This window comes from Conger conger, chromosome 1, assembly GCF_963514075.1.
Source record: "Conger conger chromosome 1, fConCon1.1, whole genome shotgun sequence".
In the NCBI taxonomy this organism is placed as follows: domain Eukaryota; kingdom Metazoa; phylum Chordata; class Actinopteri; order Anguilliformes; family Congridae; genus Conger; species Conger conger.
The window spans coordinates 95,633,917-95,653,377 of NC_083760.1; the positions used below are offsets into that span (position 1 = coordinate 95,633,917).

Here is a 19,461-nt window from a genome sequence, read left to right on the forward strand (position 1 = left end):
ACACCTGTGCTCTACATGATTGCTTTAGTATTTTTCATCAACATTCAGCGTTTTGAGTAATAATACTTTATTAAAATAACAATAGTGAATGCGCAGTATGATTAAAGTGCTGTGATTAGAGATGTGTATGGTTTCGTGCATGTGTGTTTGAGTGTAAATGGTAAACATGTGGTCCAGTCAAGTTCCACAGCACAGAGAGCTCATTAGCAGAGCTGCAGAGAGTTCCCCTCTTAGACACCATTTCACTAAATTGCTCCTTAACCTTGAATTTCTCCTCCCTTGATTTCTTCTGCTACATAATTTATGTGATCTGAAGCCCCAAGCATCCAATTTAATTGCTAATTGGATATTTCTCATTTTCAAAAAAAAAAAAAAAAAAAAAATTCCAAAAGTCAAATTTGCATTGCAGTTTGGCACGATCAAACTTAATTAGTAACCTGATGTGTCCCTTTAGTGAGATCTGTCCTATCTGGGGTCAGACGATGCAGAGGCGGTGTGCGCTGCTATAGCTGTAGGGTGGGTTTGCGCTGAGACGCATCGCTGTAGCTGCTGGGTAGGCCACGTTAAGTGCCCCTGTCGTACATTTGGATTAAAAGGCCTCTGATAAATGCCAAAGCTGTAAGTTTAGCGCGTTACTCAGACTCGGTTTTGCGACGTGACACATTTCAGCTGCATCGTAGCCGTAGCGCAGCGTCTCGGCAACATTACATCAGCATTACTGCCACGTTCAGGAAACGAGTCGCAGCTGGAGCGCACATTCTCTGATGTTAGATTCTGAGTAACAGCTCAGCTGTGCGCGGAGAATATCTCCATCAGCAATAACCCTGCCAGAGCCTCGAATGGTGCGGAAGGACGGCGTTGATGCGATAAATATGGAAAATATGGTCATGAATAATCGATCACCGTTTCCCGAGCAACTGAGAATGAAATGGCAGGAATGAAGCAGAATGAAACGGAATGAAAAAAGCAGCAAAATATTTAAACAGCGATGAGGCTGAAAGAGCTGCGCTTTACAGAACAAACACAAACAGCAGACGCCTGACGCACGGACCGGGGCGCGGCGGACGCAGTGTCCCACCGTAACGGTGTTAAAACAGAGCTAAAGAGGGACGTACAGGAGTGGTATCAAACGCAGCTCCGCCACACAAACGGGAAAATGTACGCAAAGTAAAAATATCTAGCAGAATAATAACGATCAATTCACATCATGAATTTTAAAGACTTAAATCTGACACAAACCGACGCGGTTTAAATACAGGTACAGGTAATGAAGCCTTAAAGAGTCACATTTGCGTTTGTGTTATTTTTAGGATATTTTGGGTGATTGGCAGCGTGCTTAATAGAACGAATGCGTGGCCTTTGTCATTCATTTTCTCTATTTAAAGATTAAAGTCGCTAAACGAGCTTGTATTATTCACAAACGGGCGTGCTGTCGTTTCAGACAGATGCTGGGAGAAGGTGTGATGCATCAGCGTCGGACGCCGAGGCTCTGGTGCAGGAGGGGCTGTGGTGAGGCCCGGAGACACGTCCAGAGACACGTCCCTGTGACAGGCCGATAAAGAGCGCGGTTATTAAACGCGACTGGCTCTGACCGGGCATGGCAGAGCTAACTGAGGTCAGGAGTCTGCAGGGCAGGATGGGTCAGGGCTACACTAACGCGGGGCTACACTAATGTGGGGCTGCGCTAACATGGGGCTACACTAACATGGGGCTACACTAACGCGGGGCTACACTAATGTGGGGCTGCGCTAACATGGGGCTACGCTCACAGTGGCTGCGCTAACGCGGGGCTATGCTAACGCGGGGCTACGCTAACATGAGGCTACACTAACGCGGGGCTATGCTAACACAGGGCTGCGCTCACAGTGGTTGCGCTAACACGGGGCTGCGCTAACGCGGGGCTGCGCTAACATGAGGCTACACTAACGCGGGGCTACACTAATGTGGGGCTGCGCTAACATGGGGCTACGCTCACAGTGGCTGCGCTAACGCGGGGCTACGCTAACGCGGGGCTGCGCTAACAGTGGCTGCGCTAACATGGGGCTACACTAACGCGGGGCTATGCTAACACGGGGCTGCGCTCACAGTGGTTGCGCTAACATGGGGCTACACTCACAGTGGCTGTGCTAACATGGGGCTACGCTCACAGTGGCGGCGCTAACACGGGGCTACACTAACAGTGGCTGCGCTAACATGGCGGTACTCTCACAGTGGCTGCGCTAACATGGTGCTGTGCTAACATGGGGCTACCCTCACAGTGGCTGTGCTAACATGGGGCTACGCTCACAGTGGTGGTGCTAACATGGGGCTACGCTAACACGGGGCTACCCTCGCAGTGGCTGCGCTAACATGGCGGTACTCTCACAGTGGCTGCGCTAACATGGTGCTGCGCTAACATGGGGCTACACTAACAGTGGCTGCGCTAACATGGGGCTGCCCTGACCATAACTGACCATAATGGACACTTTGAAGCAGCAGTGTGCACTACATTACAGTCATGTGCTTCTATACCTAGTATAGCATTAGTAGCAAATTCAAACCATTTTCCTACCATTGCTACACGGATGACATTCAGTTATATCTTTCTTTTAAACCTGACAGGATTGATAAACTCAATGTACTGCATGACTGTTTGTCTGCCATTAAGGACTGGATGGCCAATAACTTTCTTCAGTTAAATGCAGATAAAACTGAAGTCCTCATCATTGCTGCTGATAATATTGTTTCTAATGTTGTAAATTGTATTGGGTCTCTTAAGTCAAATGTGCCCTCAAAATTTAGAAATCTTGGTTTTATCTTTGATCAGGCTGTGCATCTTAACAAGCACATTAAGTCTTTGTCCCGTACACCTTAGAAACATTACTGAACTCAGGTCTGAGCTGGAAATGATTATACATGCTTTTATCTCATCACGCCTAGACTATTGTAACTCGCTTTTTACCTGCCTCAGTAAATCATCTCTGGACCGCCTACAACTGGTCCAAAATGCTGCTGCCAGGCTGCTGACCAGGTCCAGGAGGTCATGTCATATCACTCCTATCTTGGTCTCCTTACACTGGCTACCTGTCAATTTCAGGATCCAGTTCAAGGTTCTTGTGTTCAGTTCAGGCTTACTGGTTGTCCCTCGCACTAGGCTCAAAACTAAAGGTGACCGAGCCTTCGAATCGGTGGCACCTAAATTGTGGAATTCTCTTCCACCGGACTTAAGAGCTGTGGCGTCTGTGGAAAATGTAAAAAAGCAGCTAAAGTCTCATCTCTTCAGACAGACTACGCTAACGTGGGGCTGTGCTAACACGGGGCTGCGCTTATGAGGGGCTATGCTAACATGGGACTGTGCTAACGTGGGGCTGCGCTAACACGGGTGTACATGCGTGTAGGGTTCTATAGGGTGTACATGCGTGTAGGGTTCTATAGGGTGTACATGCGTGTAGGGTTCTATAGGGTGTTTATGTGTGTAGGTTTTAATAGGGTATGTGTGCAGGTTTTAATAGGGTGTTTATGTGTGGAGGGTTCTATAAGGTGTTTATGTGTAGATTTTAATAGGGTGTTTATGTGTGGAGGTTTTAATAGGGTGTTCATGTGTGTAGGGTGGTATTGGGTGTTTATGTGTGGGGGTTCTAATAGGGTGTTTATGTGTGTAGGGTGGTATAGGGTGTTTATGTGTGTCAGGTGGATAGGGTGTTTATGTGTGTCGGGTGGATAGGGTGTTTATGTGTGTAGGGTGGTATAGGGTGTTTATGTGTGTCGGGTGGTATAGGGTGTTTATGTGTGTCGGGTGGTATAGGGTGTTTATGTGTGTAGGGTGTTATAGGGTGTTCATGTGTGTAGGTTTTAATCGGATGTTTATGTGTGTCGGGTGGTATAGGGTGTTTAGGTGTGTTGGATGGTATAGGGTGTTTATGTGTGTCGGGTGGTATAGGGTGTTTATGTGTGTCGGGTGGTATAGGGTGTTTATGTGTGTAGGGTGGATAGGGTGTTCATGTGTGTAGGTTTTAATCGGGTGTTCATGTGTGTAGGTTTTAATCGGGTGTTTATGTGTGTCGGGTGGTATAGGGTGTTTATGTGTGTCGGGTGGTATAGGGTGTTTATGTCTGTCGGGTGGATAGGGTGTTTATGTGTGTCGGGTGGTATAGGATGGGGGAGAAGACAACCTCTTCTCCCCCATGCGGCCTCTCCTGTGAGTAGTGAGAAATGGTGTGAGACCAACTCATGAAACTAATGTCGCCAAAGAATCGTCGAGCTGGCGGACCAAGGTACAAGCCGAGGTCAAGACCAAGGCAGAGAACGTCCTCGCCAGGACAGGCGGACACCCCCACCGTCGAAAACCAAGGTCTGTCGGTGCTCCAACTCAACGTCGAGGGCCTTACCATCGCCAAACTCGAAGTCATCAGGCATCTCGCCGACTCCAACAAAGTGGCAGCTGTTCTCCTGGAAGAGACACACTGGGTTTCTGACGACAACCTCAAACTGCCTGGGTTCTTCCTCACCGGATCCATCCACAGCAGGAAGCATGGAATGGCAACCTTTGTCCGGGAAGGATTGAGCTGGTCAGCCACCAGTCAATCTCCACCCGGCTGCAACATTGAGTGGCTGGTCACCAAAATCCAAGAAACATCTGTTGTGAATGTATACAAGCCCCCACCAACTGTGCTGACTGTATCATCACTACCATCTGTGACTCCTCCCGCCATCTATGCAGGTGACTTCAATTGCCAACATACAGATTGGGGTTACAACCACACATCACAGGATGGTGAAGCGCTGAGTGAGTGGGCTTCTAACGCTGAGGCACTGCTGCTCTTCGACCCAAAGGAGCCCCCAAGCTTCTTTTCTGCACGCTGGAATTCTCACACCAACCCAGACCTGGCCTTTGCCGTATGCCGCAGTAACAACCTGAAACCGGAGAGACGTGTCTTGGACAGATTCCCTCGTTCACACCACCGGCCATCCATCATCAAAGTACCATCACTGGTACAGCCGGTAGCTGGCAAACCGGTCAGGAGATGGAACTTCAGGAAGGCGAACTGGCGGCAGTTTATGGCGGAAACGGAAAGAAGAACTGCTGGTCTCCTGGACCCAGAATCAGCTGATGTGGATGCTGCATACGCCGCCTACTGTGAAGTCCTCCTCAGGGCAGCAAAGCACAACATCCCACGTGGCTACAATAAGAACTACATCCCGGGCTGGGATGAGGAGTGCAGCTGCCTGCTGCGCCAACACCAGCAGGCAAGCTCCAGGGAAGAAATGGACGCAACAGCAACAACCCTACTGCAGAAGCTGGACGACACCCGAAGGGCCAGGTGGACTGAAGTAGTGGAAGCTATCGACTTCACCCACTCTAGCCGGAAGGCGTGGCAGACCATCAACCTGCTCTCAGGGAGAAAAACAACCCCCCGCAGGTGTCCAGTGACAGCAGATGCCATTGCTTCCCAGCTCCTGAAAAATGGTCGCTTCCCTGATGCTGACAGAAACGTCACACGATTGACCTTGTGTGAGGTATCGTCTCTCTCTCCAGGGCAGCCAGCGTCGATGCTAACCTCTCAGGAGACTTCACAGTAGCCGAACTAAGTGCAGCAATCAACAAACTGAAGCCGGGCAAGTTATCAGGGCGAGACAATATCCACCCAGAGTTTGTCATACACCAAAGTGAAAGAACATCTTACTGGCTATGCTCGTTCTTCTCATCATGCTTCCGGAGGTCCAAGCTCTCAAAGACCTGGCGCCGTGCTTCCGTCATAGCCTTGCCAAAGCCGAACAAACCGGCCGAAGACCCGAAGTCCTACAGGCCCATCTCTCTGCTCTGTGTCCCATATAAGATCCTGGAGAGGCTGATTCACAGCCGCATCGAGCCAGTGGTGGACCCACAACTCCCACCGGAACAAGCCGGCTTCCGCCGAGGCAGGTCAACAGTGGATCAGGTAACGCTACTCACTCAGGACATCGAGGACAGCTTTCAGGATAACGAAAAAGCTGGAGTAGTATTCCTGGACCTGACAGCCGCCTATGACACCGTGTGGCACCGTGGACTACATCTGAAACTGTTGAGGACAATCCCGGACCGGCACATGGTGAGGTTCATTATGGAGATGCTATCGAACCGTAGCTTCATCCTACAGACCAGCGATGGTCAGACCAGCAGGCTCAGAAAGTTGAAGAACGGTGTCCCGCAAGGCTCCGTCCTCTCACCAATGTTGTTCAACATATACATTCACGACCTGCCAGATACAACATCGACCAAGTATGGCTATGCGGACGACTTGGCCATCATGCTTCGACGCCCAACATGGAAGGCGATGGAAGATGGCCTCAACCGAGACATGGGCATCCTGGCAAACTACCTCCAGAAGTGGCACCTTCAGCTCAGCATGGGCAAGACAGTGTCTGCAGCTTACCACCTTAACAATCGGGAAGCAAGAAGGGAACTGGACGTGCATGTTGGCAACAACCGCCTGGAGTTCCAGCAAGCCCCCAAGTACCTCGGCGTATGCTTGGACCGGACACTGTCCTACAAGCAACACCTGGATGAAGTGAAGGCCAAGACAACAGCAAGGGTCTCGCTCATCCGCCGCCTGGCGGGTTCGACTTCCCCCCCAGACCCTACGCATATCCACGCAAGCCCTGGTCTTACCCGTAGCAGAATACTGTGCCCCAGCCTGGAGCAGAAGTCCACATGTGAACAAGGTAGATACGGTCATCAACAGCGCCCTCCGTATAGTTACTGGTTGTCTGAAACCCACCCCTGTGTCCTACCTGCCAGTCCTAGCTGGAATCGCCCCAGCCAGTCTCCGACGGGATGCGGCTACCCTCGCCCTGGCAAGAAAAGCCCAGAAGCACGACTAGCACATCCTACACAAAACAACACCGGCACCACCATGCAGGCTTAAGTCTCGCCATCCCTACAACAAGGCAGCATAAGAGATGCTACAGTCTATCCCTGAGGACTTGTCCAGAGACGCCTGGCTGGCAGCATCCTGGAAACAGACGTGGGAGACGGCTGGGCCCTCCCGCATTCAACGATACATCCGGGACCCAGGAGGCGGTGTAAAAGGAGAAGACATGCCACGCCGTCTATGGACCTCACTGAACCGTCTGCGCTCTGGCGTCGGACGCTTCAAGTCATCTCTGAAGAAGTGGGGCCTATCGGACAGTGCGGCATGTGAGTGCGGCGAGCCTGAACAGACTGCCGAGCACATAATCACCGGCTGCCCCCTATACAGCCCACCCTCAGAAGCTGGCCTTTTCGACTTAGGACCGGAGACGAGGGCGTGGCTGCATGACACTGAGTTGGCCATCTGACGATATACGAAAGAAGAAGGGTGGTATAGGGTGTTTATGTGTGTAGGGTGGTATAGGGTGTTTATGTGTGTAGGGTGGTATAGGGTGTTTATGTGTGTCGGGTGGTATAGGGTGTTTATGTGTGTCGGGTGGATAGGGTGTTTATGTGTGTCGGGTGGTATAGGGTGTTTATGTGTGTCGGGTGGATAGGGTGTTTATGTGTGTCGGGTGGTATAGGGTGTTTATGTGTGTAGGGTGGTATAGGGTGTTTATGTGTGTAGGGTGGTATAGGGTATTTATGTGTGTAGGGTGGTATAGGGTGTTTATGTGTGTCGGGTGGTATAGGGTGTTTATGTGTGTCGGGTGGATAGGGTGTTTATGTGTGTCGGGTGGTATAGGGTGTTTATGTGTGTCGGGTGGTATAGGGTGTTTATGTGTGTAGGGTGGTATAGGGTGTTTATGTGTGTCGGGTGGATAGGGTGTTTATGTGTGTCGGGTGGTATAGGGTGTTTATGTGTGTAGGGTGGTATAGGGTGTTTATGTGTGTAGGGTGGTATAGGGTGTTTATGTGTGTCGGGTGGTATAGGGTGTTTATGTGTGTCGGGTGGATAGGGTGTTTATGTGTGTCGGGTGGTATAGGGTGTTTATGTGTGTCGGGTGGTATAGGGTGTTTATGTGTGTAGGGTGGTATAGGGTGTTTATGTGTGTCGGGTGGATAGGGTGTTTATGTGTGTCGGGTGGTATAGGGTGTTTATGTGTGTCGGGTGGTATAGGGTGTTTATGTGTGTCGGGTGGTATAGGGTGTTTATGTGTGTCGGGTGGTATAGGGTGTTTATGTGTGTCGGGTGGATAGGGTGTTTATGTGTGTCGGGTGTATAGGGTGTTTATGTGTGTCGGGTGGTATAGGGTGTTTATGTGTGTAGGGTGGATAGGGTGTTCATGTGTGTAGGTTTTAATCGGGTGTTTATGTGTGTAGGTTTTAATCAGGTGTTCATGTGTGTAGGTTTTAATCGGGTGTTTATGTGTGTCGGGTGGTATAGGGTGTTTATGTGTGTAGGGTGGTATAGGGTGTTTATGTGTGTGTGTAGGGTGGTATAGGGTGTTCATGTGTGTAGGTTTTAATCGGGTGTTTATGTGTGGAGGTTCTACGCTCTGTGACGGAAGCTGCACCTTGATCCTGTGATGGACGAGCATTGTTCTTCTGTACTCCAGCGACCGACCAACACAACCGTCTGTGCAGAAACGCGCAGGTCAAGCTGGGACCCTTCCCTCTGAAAGAACGAGGGACCGAGATAAAGAGAGAAAGCGGTGGAGAGATAAAGAAAACGAAAGAGAGAGACATCTGAGACTGATCAAAAGCAGACGGTCAGGCAGTGTTGTGTCTTTGTGTGTGTTATGATGAAAATGAAAAATGATTTAAAAATGTCATGTTAAGGGCTGGCGAAAGTGTGCAATCATTCCAGCATGAATTAAGAAAGCAAAAATAGTTCATTTACGGTTTCCTTTGTACTTTTTTACTTTTGTTGGGATCATTATATTATTGAGAGAGAGAGACACTAGTATTACAGAAATGAAAATGGATGGTTTTGACCATTCAGCAACAGCAGCCAATTTACCCACCAGGGTCCTCTGTGCCTGCACCACAGCCGACACATAAAACATTTATTTATTAACACAAACACACAAACAACCTCGTAAAATATTATTACTAACACAAACACACCTCGTAAAATATTATTACTGACTAACACAAACACACCTCGTAAAATATTATTACTGACTAACACAAACACACCTCGTAAAATATTATTACTGACTAACACAAACACACCTCATAAAATATTATTCCTGACTAACACAAACACACCTCGTAAAATATTATTACTGACTAACACAAACACACCTCGTAAAATATTATTACTGACTAACACAAACACATCGCATAAAATATTACTACTGACTTACGAAAACACAGCATGTAAAATATTATTACTAACACAAACCAAGAATGAAAAATATTATTACTGAGTAACACAAACACACCACATATAATTGTATTACTTACACAAACACACCAAATAAAATATTATTAACGAGTAACGCAAACACAGCACATAAAATATTTTAATGACTGACGCAAACAAACTACATAAAATGTTATTACTTAGTAGCACAAAACTCACCACATAAAATATTATTACTGTGTTACACAAACACACTACATAAAATCTTCTGCACTTCAGTAGTCTCTGTATTGTGGAAAGGTTTATTGCAGAGTCATTTTCGTCTAAAATGCACAATACATTTTGTGCAGAGATCAGTTAATTGACTTATCTCTGCAACACTGTATGACAGTAAGATGTGTCATTCCTACTCCTGTGCTTTTGTTCTTACACGTGTTAAATATTCTTACATGTTAAATGTTCTTACACACAGGTTAAATGTTCTTACATATGTTAAATAGTCTTACATATGTGTTAAATGTTCTTACACACATTAAATCTTCTTACATGTGTTAAGTAGTCTTACATATGTGTTAAATGTTCTTGCACACGTTAAATACTCTTGCAAACATGTTAAATACTCTTACACATGTTAAATCTTGTACACACATGTTAAATAGTCTTACATATGTGTTAAATATCCGTACACACATGTTAAGTGCAGCTTTGAGATATAGCAGCCATGCTGCATGTGATTCAGGAGACAGAGAGAATAATCACTGCCTCAGACTAATAGAGAATTCCACCAAAAATCTATAATCTCAGCTGCCTCAGACTCCTGAGATTTGTGCTCATTTCTCCAAAAGCACATGAAATGAAGGGGGTTTACTAATAAGATGGACTGCATTTTAGCACACTAACTATGAACAATTGCCTATCGTATTCAGTACATTATGATAAACATATGACTGGCCATGTAGGTCAGTTTCCAGTGCCCTGTTAACAGTGTGTTCTGTATCTTAGACAGGTGTGTTCTGTCAGTACCTGCCTGTAGTGTAACAGTCCAAGATCCAACTCTGTTTAAAAATCATTCATTTTTTGCCCTGGCAGATATGCTGAAATAATTCCCAGAGTATATTTCGTTTAGATTTTGGGTCTACAGATGATGTTTGTGTAAGATTAATATTAATATGGTCCAGTGAGATTTCAAAAACAGGCCTCTTTTCGTATGTGATGTCTAGACCAGACCTGAGATGCGTGGTGAACACTAAAATATATCCTTTTAGTAACCTGCAAATATGGCAAATATGTTAGTAACTGCACACTATGAATCAAACTGGCGGATCGGAAAGTGTGCTTGTTTGCTAAATCCTTATAGACAGAGCGGCGAATGAGCTGAGTGCCCCCCCCTCCTAAAACGACAGGTGAAGAGGCTGTTTTAATACGCCTGCCTCCCCCTCGGCTCTCTCTCGTGCACACCTAGCGCTGTGATCAAAGCCGCTGTTTCATCGGCTTGTTTGTACCCCCCCTCCTTTTTCTTTTCTCAATAATAAGGAGCAACTGCCAGCCTCCGGGCCTTTAGCTAGTATAACACATTCACTCCGCTATTTCTTACTGTCTTCCGCTATCATCCCCCGCTTCAATCCCGTATTGTTCTGTCAGCTTCGCCGATGCCTCTGTGAATTGATGAGAGAGTCAGTGTATCGTGGTTATTTGGTAGATGTTGCAAGGCAACTGCTGATTATATACTGTTCAAACATTTTGCCTGTTTTGGCACCGTCCGAGGGCTCCCAGTCCGTTCCGTTCAACGCTACGTTTGACAGGGCCTTTGATTTAAAATGTTTACATGATACCGCTGCGCGCAACTCCAATGCGCGCCTCCGCGGTCCGCCGGTGGAGCTGCGCCTTCTGATAAGGTTCTGACAGCCAGACTTCCACGGCATGTAATTACATGCCCACATCAAATGCAATCATGTCATTCCCCCAATCTTTAACACCTTCCGTCGTCAAAGGAAACAGACTCGGGTTCAGGACACTTTGACTTCAGACGGAGAGAAATGACGGAGTTCCTCATTTCGGTTTTCAAAGTTAATTCATAAATAAATAAACAAATCACTCAAATGCTGATCTTTGATTTTCTTTAATAAGTAGGAGCTCTAGAAGTGTTTTTTCTTTTCATTTTGCATTAGTCCACCGAGTTTTCATGCCTCATAAAATATTAATTTTGTTCGATTTCACTTGGAAAAAAACCCCCACGTTCTTCCCCAAACTACAGCAGAAACCCATTTCCAGTTGAGGTGAATAATAAACTATTATATGAAGTTATTGTCATTTATTATTCAGCTATATCCTCTGTATGAACTTGACAATTATTGTAATTAGAAATGAATCGCGGGTGAAGTTTTGTTTAATTGGACACAGGAATGAGAGACATTGTGAACACACAGTCGCGTATTTTCAAGTGGTCGGCCCGCATGTGACTGGCTTTTTTTTCTTTCTTTTTTTAACCAAAACAAAGACATCACAGTATCACAGTATAGAACAAAATATACAATCTGCATCGTGCGCTGTTTAGTTCTGTCTCATGAGACGTTAGTTCAGTGCCTAGGTCATTTCGTTTTTCTAACCGTCTCTATTTTCAGTAGATAGTCACTTTAAAATACAAACAATCAGCACTGCCTTCAGTCGGACAGTGCTTATGCAACCCAGGACTTCTGGAATGAAGTGATCGGTACAACCAATTTGCACGGCAACCTGATGGCTCACCCTTGTTAAAGCACTTTAACAGCTCGCGTGTTGCACTTAGAACACCAAAAACGTGGCTCTCCTGCCATTTATAACCACAGATTCGCTGTTTCGAAAATAATAATTGTAAAACTCAAACGCAGTCCCCTTAACCCGCATCGTTTAATTTCCAGAAGTCCTGCTATAACCCCGGCCGCCGGCAGAGGGCGCTTGGGTTCTCTGCCGCGGCGCTCTGAGTGAGGGGATGGTGACGTCACGCACAGCCTCTCCGCTCGCGGGGAAGCGGAGTCGCGGAGAGCGCAAACCCGTGAGAATGGAGCGCGGGGACAGACGGGGATAAACCGAGACTTCGCAAACAGAGTTAAAAAAGCACTGAAAACTCGGCAAAAAGACATGGATACAATCTTCTTCAGCTGTGTCCTGCTGTTCTCTACCGTCCTCTGTGTTGAATCCCAGGTCACGGCTGGTAAGTTAGAATTTTTCTATCAAAATGTAGCCTACCTCACCTGTTTGTTGCGGACCCCGGGAAAAGTTAATGCGTCCCCGTGCTGGTGTTCGCCTTTAAAGTTTAATGCAGCCGTCGCGAGGGGTGCTTCTCGTTTTGGACTGAATCTCTGTCTAGTTCTACTACTTGTTCCGAGGTTGAGATGATGGTAAATTGTGTGCGATATCAAGTATATTTGGTAAGTCCTGAGGATAAGGGCATCTATTCAACATTCTTTGACTGTTTTCGGAAGCGTGCGCGGATTCTGACTAATGGGTTGTTTTTTTAGGGTACGCGGGAGTGCTTTTGACCAGGGAAACGCTGAGCACTGAACAGCTGTCAGTAGCGTGCATTAAAACGCACGTCTGCGTCTGTGCTTAGAAATTACTTTTCGTTCGCGCGACTGTGCGAACGTGTCACCAAATGAGCACCGCGCTCATTTAAAAACTTTCATGCAAAAGTGTCGCCGTGAAGGTAACGCCGTCACTATGCATGAAAAAAACTTCGCAAAGAAATCTAACTGCGACAGGGATGTAGTGGTGTGTTAGTCAATTGACTAAAGGGCTTGCCGTTGTAGCAGCAAGATGGACAATCCGGATTTGTCCACACGTAGGTCTATGTACTGTACATCAGGATTGCTCTTATATCACACACACACACACACACACACACACACACACACACACACACACACACACACATCCTGCAACACAATGAGACGGAAGAGCGAAAGTATCAGAGACGTCAGAACCTTAACTTAATCATAACGTTCTTTTAACGGTAATTTGCAGTATTTCCCGGTAAAGTTCGATGCTTTGGGAGTGACGCGCGTTAGACCCCGGGGGAGTGGGTCAGCCGGCTGAAGAGGAAATATAACTGGACTGATGCTGGTCTGATTTGTCAAAGACGGTCCCCTGTTTTATTGAGTATAATAAAACAATTGAAAAAAACTGTCCGATTCAGCACAATTTATGGTCATTCGGTTTGCATGCAACACACTCACAATGTGTTCTGAAACACAGGGGCTATAATGACAGTTGCATCTAAATGGCCTAAATTAGTATTTCAATTGTGAAATTGCTATCTACTCAACTTTTCTTTGAAAATGTGGTTTACATTTCGGATGTTATTACGGATGATCCTCTGATTTGTCCCGCTTTTGTTCAATTCCCCGAGCGCGCCTCCATTGTGTGCTGTAAGACAGTCGGGAACCAGTCACTAGTTGAAAGTTCGTAATTATTTTTGTCGTAAAAAAAACGGTGCTTGTGTGGAACTGTACCGTGTGATGCAGATGGAGCGGCGCTCTTTGTTAAACCGGATTGATGTTGGCTGCCGATGCGGTGCGACGTTTGACATTCAGTTTATTACCCATCTTACGAAATAACACGCTTTCTGTGTTTTTTTTTTTTTATATGTGGGAACATTGCTGCGGTAAATTGTTTCTAAATTAATGCAGTATTTAAAATAAATAAATAAATAAATAAAAAACTTGAATCTTGTTTGCATAGCAATTATGCCATCAAGGAGGTATGGTTGCCTAACAAGGGCCCTGCGTTTAGGGGGGGAAAAAAACAACAACTGTGATTAGGCAGGTTTTTAAAACACACAAATCGATGTTTTACATATTTAGGATGCGCCAGGTGTGGTTATTAAATGGACAGTACGCTGTAAAGTAATCATCTGGAAAGCACGGCACATTTCTGCGCGTCGGCAATGAGCTAAGAGCGGTTTCATCAGTGGATTTTAATATAACGCTGAAAAAAAACGACTTATGAAGTACAGCTGTCGAGGTAATTACTGACTAATTCATCAGGAACGTCTTAGCCGTGGATTAATTACATTAGAGTAATAAAAACACGCAATGACAAACTGGAAATTACACATTCTGAAGATTGATTGCAAATGGTGCAATTGTGCGTGCATTATTATGGAAACGAACTGGAAGATCATATTACATTTATCAGTAATGTCCTGAAATTACGAAGCAAATCGTGGTGCTAATCCAAGTATTATTTTCCCGATACATCTGGCTGTTTTGCAAATAGTATGCCTGATGAGCTGACCTGCCGCCTGATGCTATAGTCTCCTCCTGTTTTGGATTAATTAACATTTTTCTGACATCTGGTGGCTCCGTGTTTACATCGCACGCAGACAGTGTGGCGCTCCTTTTCAAATGCATCTGGTTGACATGGACAGCGCTCTCACCTGCTCCCTACAGTATACCAGCATTTCCCCAGCAATTGGCTGCCATTGGTTTAATGTGAACTAAACCCCTTTCACGCCAGAAAATAGCAGCTACTGAAAATGAAGTCACAGTATTGTGAAAAAGACATTCACTTAAAACAAAACCACATTTACTATATCATAGAACACCTTGGTTCAGGAAGCGCTGAAAATTAAATTTTAGCACTTCACTGACAAGGGTCTCCAAAATGGCGGAACTCCTGCAGCCACATTGGTTGTGTTCACACTGAAATAAAATGGTGTTATATTATTGGTATTTTACTGGGATTAAGTCCAGTGTGAGTGTGATTTTTCAGCGAAAACTCAAGCCAAGAGTTTTGCTGGAATGTACTTTCCAGAATGTCCCTTTCCTAATTTCCAGAATTAGGAGGTGTGTGTGTGTGCATGTGCGTGTGCGTGTGCGTGCGCGTTTGGGGAGGAGGGGGGGGGGGGGGGGGGGTCTGATTCACTTTCACTATGAGTCCTCTCTATGGCCGAGTCTGATTCTGATTCTGATTCACTATGATTCCTCTGTATGGCTGATTCTGGTTCTGATTCTGGCTGTCTGATTCTGATTCTGGCTGTCTGATTCTGGTTCTGATTCTGGCTGTCTGATTCTGGTTCTGATTCTGGCTGTCTGATTCTGGTTCTGATTCTGGCTGTCAGATTCACTTCCACTTTTCCCCGTTCCCTGTCTCTGGGACAGCTTCATTCTACAGATCAGAGGGGCTCCAAGCTACCTAGTTTCAAAAGCCAGTTGAATATTTAAACCTGCTTTTATTTATTGATGATATTTTTAGTATGTTAATTGGACTCTTAAGTATTCACCCTTTTTATTTCGTTAGATTTGTGTTTTTTTTTTGTGTTTTGAAACTATCATTTTTGCATCTCTTTTATGTTTTGACTTTGGACTAAAATATGTTGTTTGAAGGGTGCTATATAAATAAAGTAAAAAAAAAAAAAAAAGTAACAATAATTATCGTGATTATGTATTCCAGTGTATCTCACTGTGCTGAATTCACACTGTGCTGAATCCGCACTGTGCTGAATCTCACTGTGCTGAATCCACACTGTGCTGAATCTCACTGTGCTGAATCCACACTGTGCTGAATCTCACTGTGCTGAATCCACACTGTGCTGAATCCACACTGTGCTGAATCTCACTGTGTTGTTTCTCACTGTGCTGAATCTCACTGTGCTGAATCTCACTGTGCTGAATCCACCCTGTGCTGAATCCATAGTGCTGAATCTCACTGTGCTGAGCTGGTCTCAGACACTTCTCTTGTGCAGTATTGATCTGGCTGCAGTTCTGAATTGAGGTCACAGTTTGGGCTCAGACAGTCTCTGTGCTCTTGTAAAAGAGTTGAAACACAGAAGTGTTCACGGAAGCGTGTTTGTGGTGTGTTAACATTGTGTCGCAGGTTTTTTAAATTTGGGCTATGGCGGTTATGAGTGGATGATGTTTACTGCATTAGTGCTGAGAGGCTGTGGGTGGATGATGTGTGGGTGGATGATGTTTACTGCATTAGTGCTGGGAGGCTGTGGGTGGATGGATGTTGTGTGGGTGGATGATGTGTGGGTGGATGATGTGTGAGTGGATGATGTTTACTGCATTAGTGCTGAGAGGCTGTGGGTGGATGATGTGTGAGTGGATGATGTGTGGATGGATGTTGTGTGGGTGGATGATGTTTACTGCATTAGTGCTGAGAGGCTGTGGGTGGATGATGTGTGGATGGATGATGTGTGGATGGATGATGTGTGGGTGGATGTTGTGTGGGTGGATGATGTTTACTGCATTAGTGCTGAGAGGCTGTGGGTGGATGATGTGTGGATGGATGATGTGTGGATGGATGATGTGTGGGTGGATGATGTGTGAGTGGATGATGTTTACTCCATTAGTGCTGAGAGGCTGTGGGTGGATGATGTGTGGGTGGATGATGTGTGGGTGGATGATGTGTGAGTGGATGATGTGTGAGTGGATGATGTTTACTGCATTAATGCTGAGAGGTTGTGGGTGGATGATGTGTGGGTGGATGATGTTTACTGCATTAGTGCTGAGAGGCTGTGGGTGGATGATGTGTGGGTGGATGATGTGTGGATGGATGATGTGTGGGTGGATGATGTGTGAGTGGATGATGTTTACTGCATTAGTGCTGAGAGGCTGTGGGTGGATGATGTGTGAGTGGATGATGTTTACCCTCTCATAGCACAAATGACACACCCTTCCCGTGATGAAGCCTCTTCACTGAATTTGATCCTAAATCAATATTTATCATTCATAAGTAAATCTGTGAATGTTCTTTGACCGTGGAATAATTGTTGGGGCTAGACAGAGTGGTTTGAGTATCTCATCAACTGCTGATTTCACACTGTTTTCACGCAGAACAGGGTCTAGAGTTTGCAGAGAAAGGTGCGAAAAACAAAAAACCTCCAATGAGAGACGTCAGAGGAGAAGGGCCAGACTGGTCAAAGCTGACAGGAAGGTGACAGTAACTCAAATAACCACACATTACAACAGAGTTATGCAGAAGAGCATCTCTGAACACACAACACATCATAACTCTCAGTGGATAGGCTACAGCAGCAAAATAAAAAATATGTTTTATAAATACCTAATAAAGTGCTGTGTGCCACTTAACTTTGATTATGATTATTAACTGTGGCTTCTGATTTCATAACTGCAGGGTTTAAAAAGACTCGTTAGACAATCTTTCAACCCTGAAGCTGTACCACTTTTACAAAAATATAAAAAAGGTGTTTAACGTTTTCTAATAGTAGGGTCACTCCAGGAAAAGTAATCAAATTTCTTGATGAAAAACCTGTCTCTGCGGGACAGACTGATTTCTGACCCTGTCGACAACAGGAGGGTTAATCAAGTGCCGCAGCCATGATGCAGATTACCTGCTCTGTGTCCTGAGTCTGGAGTGGGGGGAGAGAGTGAGAGATTTGAGGGAGGGAGAGAGAGGTATTGGGGGAGAGATTGGGGGAGGGAGAGAGAGAGGGAGGGTGAGAGAGAGAGAGAGAGAGAGAGGTATTGGGGAGGAAGAGAGGGTGAGAGGGACAGAGAGAGGTATTGGGAGAGAGGGAGAGAGGGACGGAGAGAGGTATTGGGAAGGGAGAGAGAGAGGAAACGGGAGAGAGAGAGAGGTATTGGGGAGGAAGAGAGAGTGGGAGAGAGAGAGCGAGGGAGAGAGAGAGAGAGAGCGAGAGAGGTATTGGGGAGGAAGCGAGAGAGGGAACAGGGAGAGAGAGGGAGAGAGGTATCGGGGGGAAGAGAGAGAGTGGGAGAGAGGGACGGAGAGAGAGAGGGAGAGAGGTATTGGGGAGGGAGAGAGGGTAAGAGGGACAGAGAGAGGTATTGGGAGAGAGGGTGAGAGAGAGCGAGAGAGGTATTGGGGAGGGAGAGAGAGAGGAAACAGGAGGGAGAGAGAGTGGGAGAGAGAGTGGGAGGGAGAGAGGTATTGGGGAGGGAGAGAGAGAGGAAACAGGAGGGAGAGAGAGTGGGAGAGAGAGTGGGAGGGAGAGAGAGCGAGAGAGAGAGAGAGAGCGAGAGGTATTGGGGAGGAAGAGAGAGAGGGAACAGGGAGAGAGAGGGATAGAGGTATTGGGGAGGAAGAGAGAGGGAGAGAGAGAGGGAACAGGGGGAGAGACATTGCAGGCTGTCTGATATGATGATGAATGTGGATCCATCAGCAGTAGAGGAAGCCTGAATGGGCCCAGTCCACACCGCTATAGCGCTGCTCCATATCCATCATATTTATTACTATTATTATTTGTTCCCACTGACAGTGTGCCACGGAGATATTTATTTGTGTGTGAATTTGCCTAAGCCCTCCAGAGCTCTCGCTGGTGGAAGACTCTTAATATGAGCTGAAAGAAACTCATCTGCATGGGAATGGCAGTGATGAGCACCACAGAGCGACAGGGAGAGCATCCGACTGTTAATCCCAGTGGCAGGGAGAGTGGGTTAGTGAGAGTGGGTTATAGTGGGAGGGTTAGTGAGAGTGGGTTATAGTGGGAGTGGGTTACAGTGGGAGGGTTAGTGGGAGTGGGTTATAGTGGGAGTGTTTGGGAGAGTGGGTTATAGTGGGTGGGTTGTAGTGGGTGGGTTATGGAGAGTGGGTTATAGTGGGAGGGTTAGTGGGAGTGGGTTACAGTGGGAGGGTTAGTGGGAGTGGGTTATAGTGGGAGTGTTTGGGAGAGTGGGTTATAGTGGGTGGGTTATAGTGGGAGGGTTAGTGGGAGTGGGTTATAGTGGGAGTGTTTGGGAGAGTGGGTTATAGTGGGTGGGTTGTAGTGGGTGGGTTATGGAGAGTGGGTTATAGTGGGAGGGTTAGTGGGAGTGGGTTATAGTGGGAGGGTTAGTGGGAGTGGGTTATAGTGGGTGGGTTAGGGAGAGTGGGTTATAGTGGGAGGGTTAGTGGGAGTGGGTTGTAGTGGGTGGGTTATGGAGAGTGGGTTATAGTGGGTGGGTTAGGGAGAGTGGGTTATAGTGGGAGGGTTAGTGGGAGTGGGTTGTAGTGGGTGGGTTATGGAGAGTGGGTTATAGTGGGTGGGTTCGTGGGAGTGAGTTATAGTGGGTGGGTTAGTGAGAGAGGGTTACAGTGGGAGTGGGTTATAGTGGGTGGGTTATGGAGAGTGGGTTATAGTGGGTGGGTTAGGGAGAGTGGGTTATAATGGGTGGGTTAGTGGGAGTGGGTTATAGTGAGTGGGTTAGGGAGAATATGTTAGTGGGGCATCAGGGGATCTCTCCCTCTCTCTCCCCCTCTCTCTCCCTCCCCCCTCCCCCTC

At 46.5% G+C, this 19,461-nt stretch overlaps 1 protein-coding gene across 1 annotated transcript in view; it reads left to right on the top strand.

The window, feature by feature from the left end:
• The first annotated feature begins 12,243 nt into the window (after positions 1-12,243).
• Positions 12,244-19,461, top strand: part of LOC133134104 (receptor-type tyrosine-protein phosphatase kappa-like) — a 166,758-nt gene continuing 159,540 nt past the window's right edge. Inside the window, exon 1 of the mRNA XM_061250528.1 lies at positions 12,244-12,429. Within this exon, the coding sequence (XP_061106512.1) occupies positions 12,357-12,429 (73 nt within the window). The 5' untranslated portion in view covers positions 12,244-12,356. The remainder of the gene's footprint in view (positions 12,430-19,461) is intronic.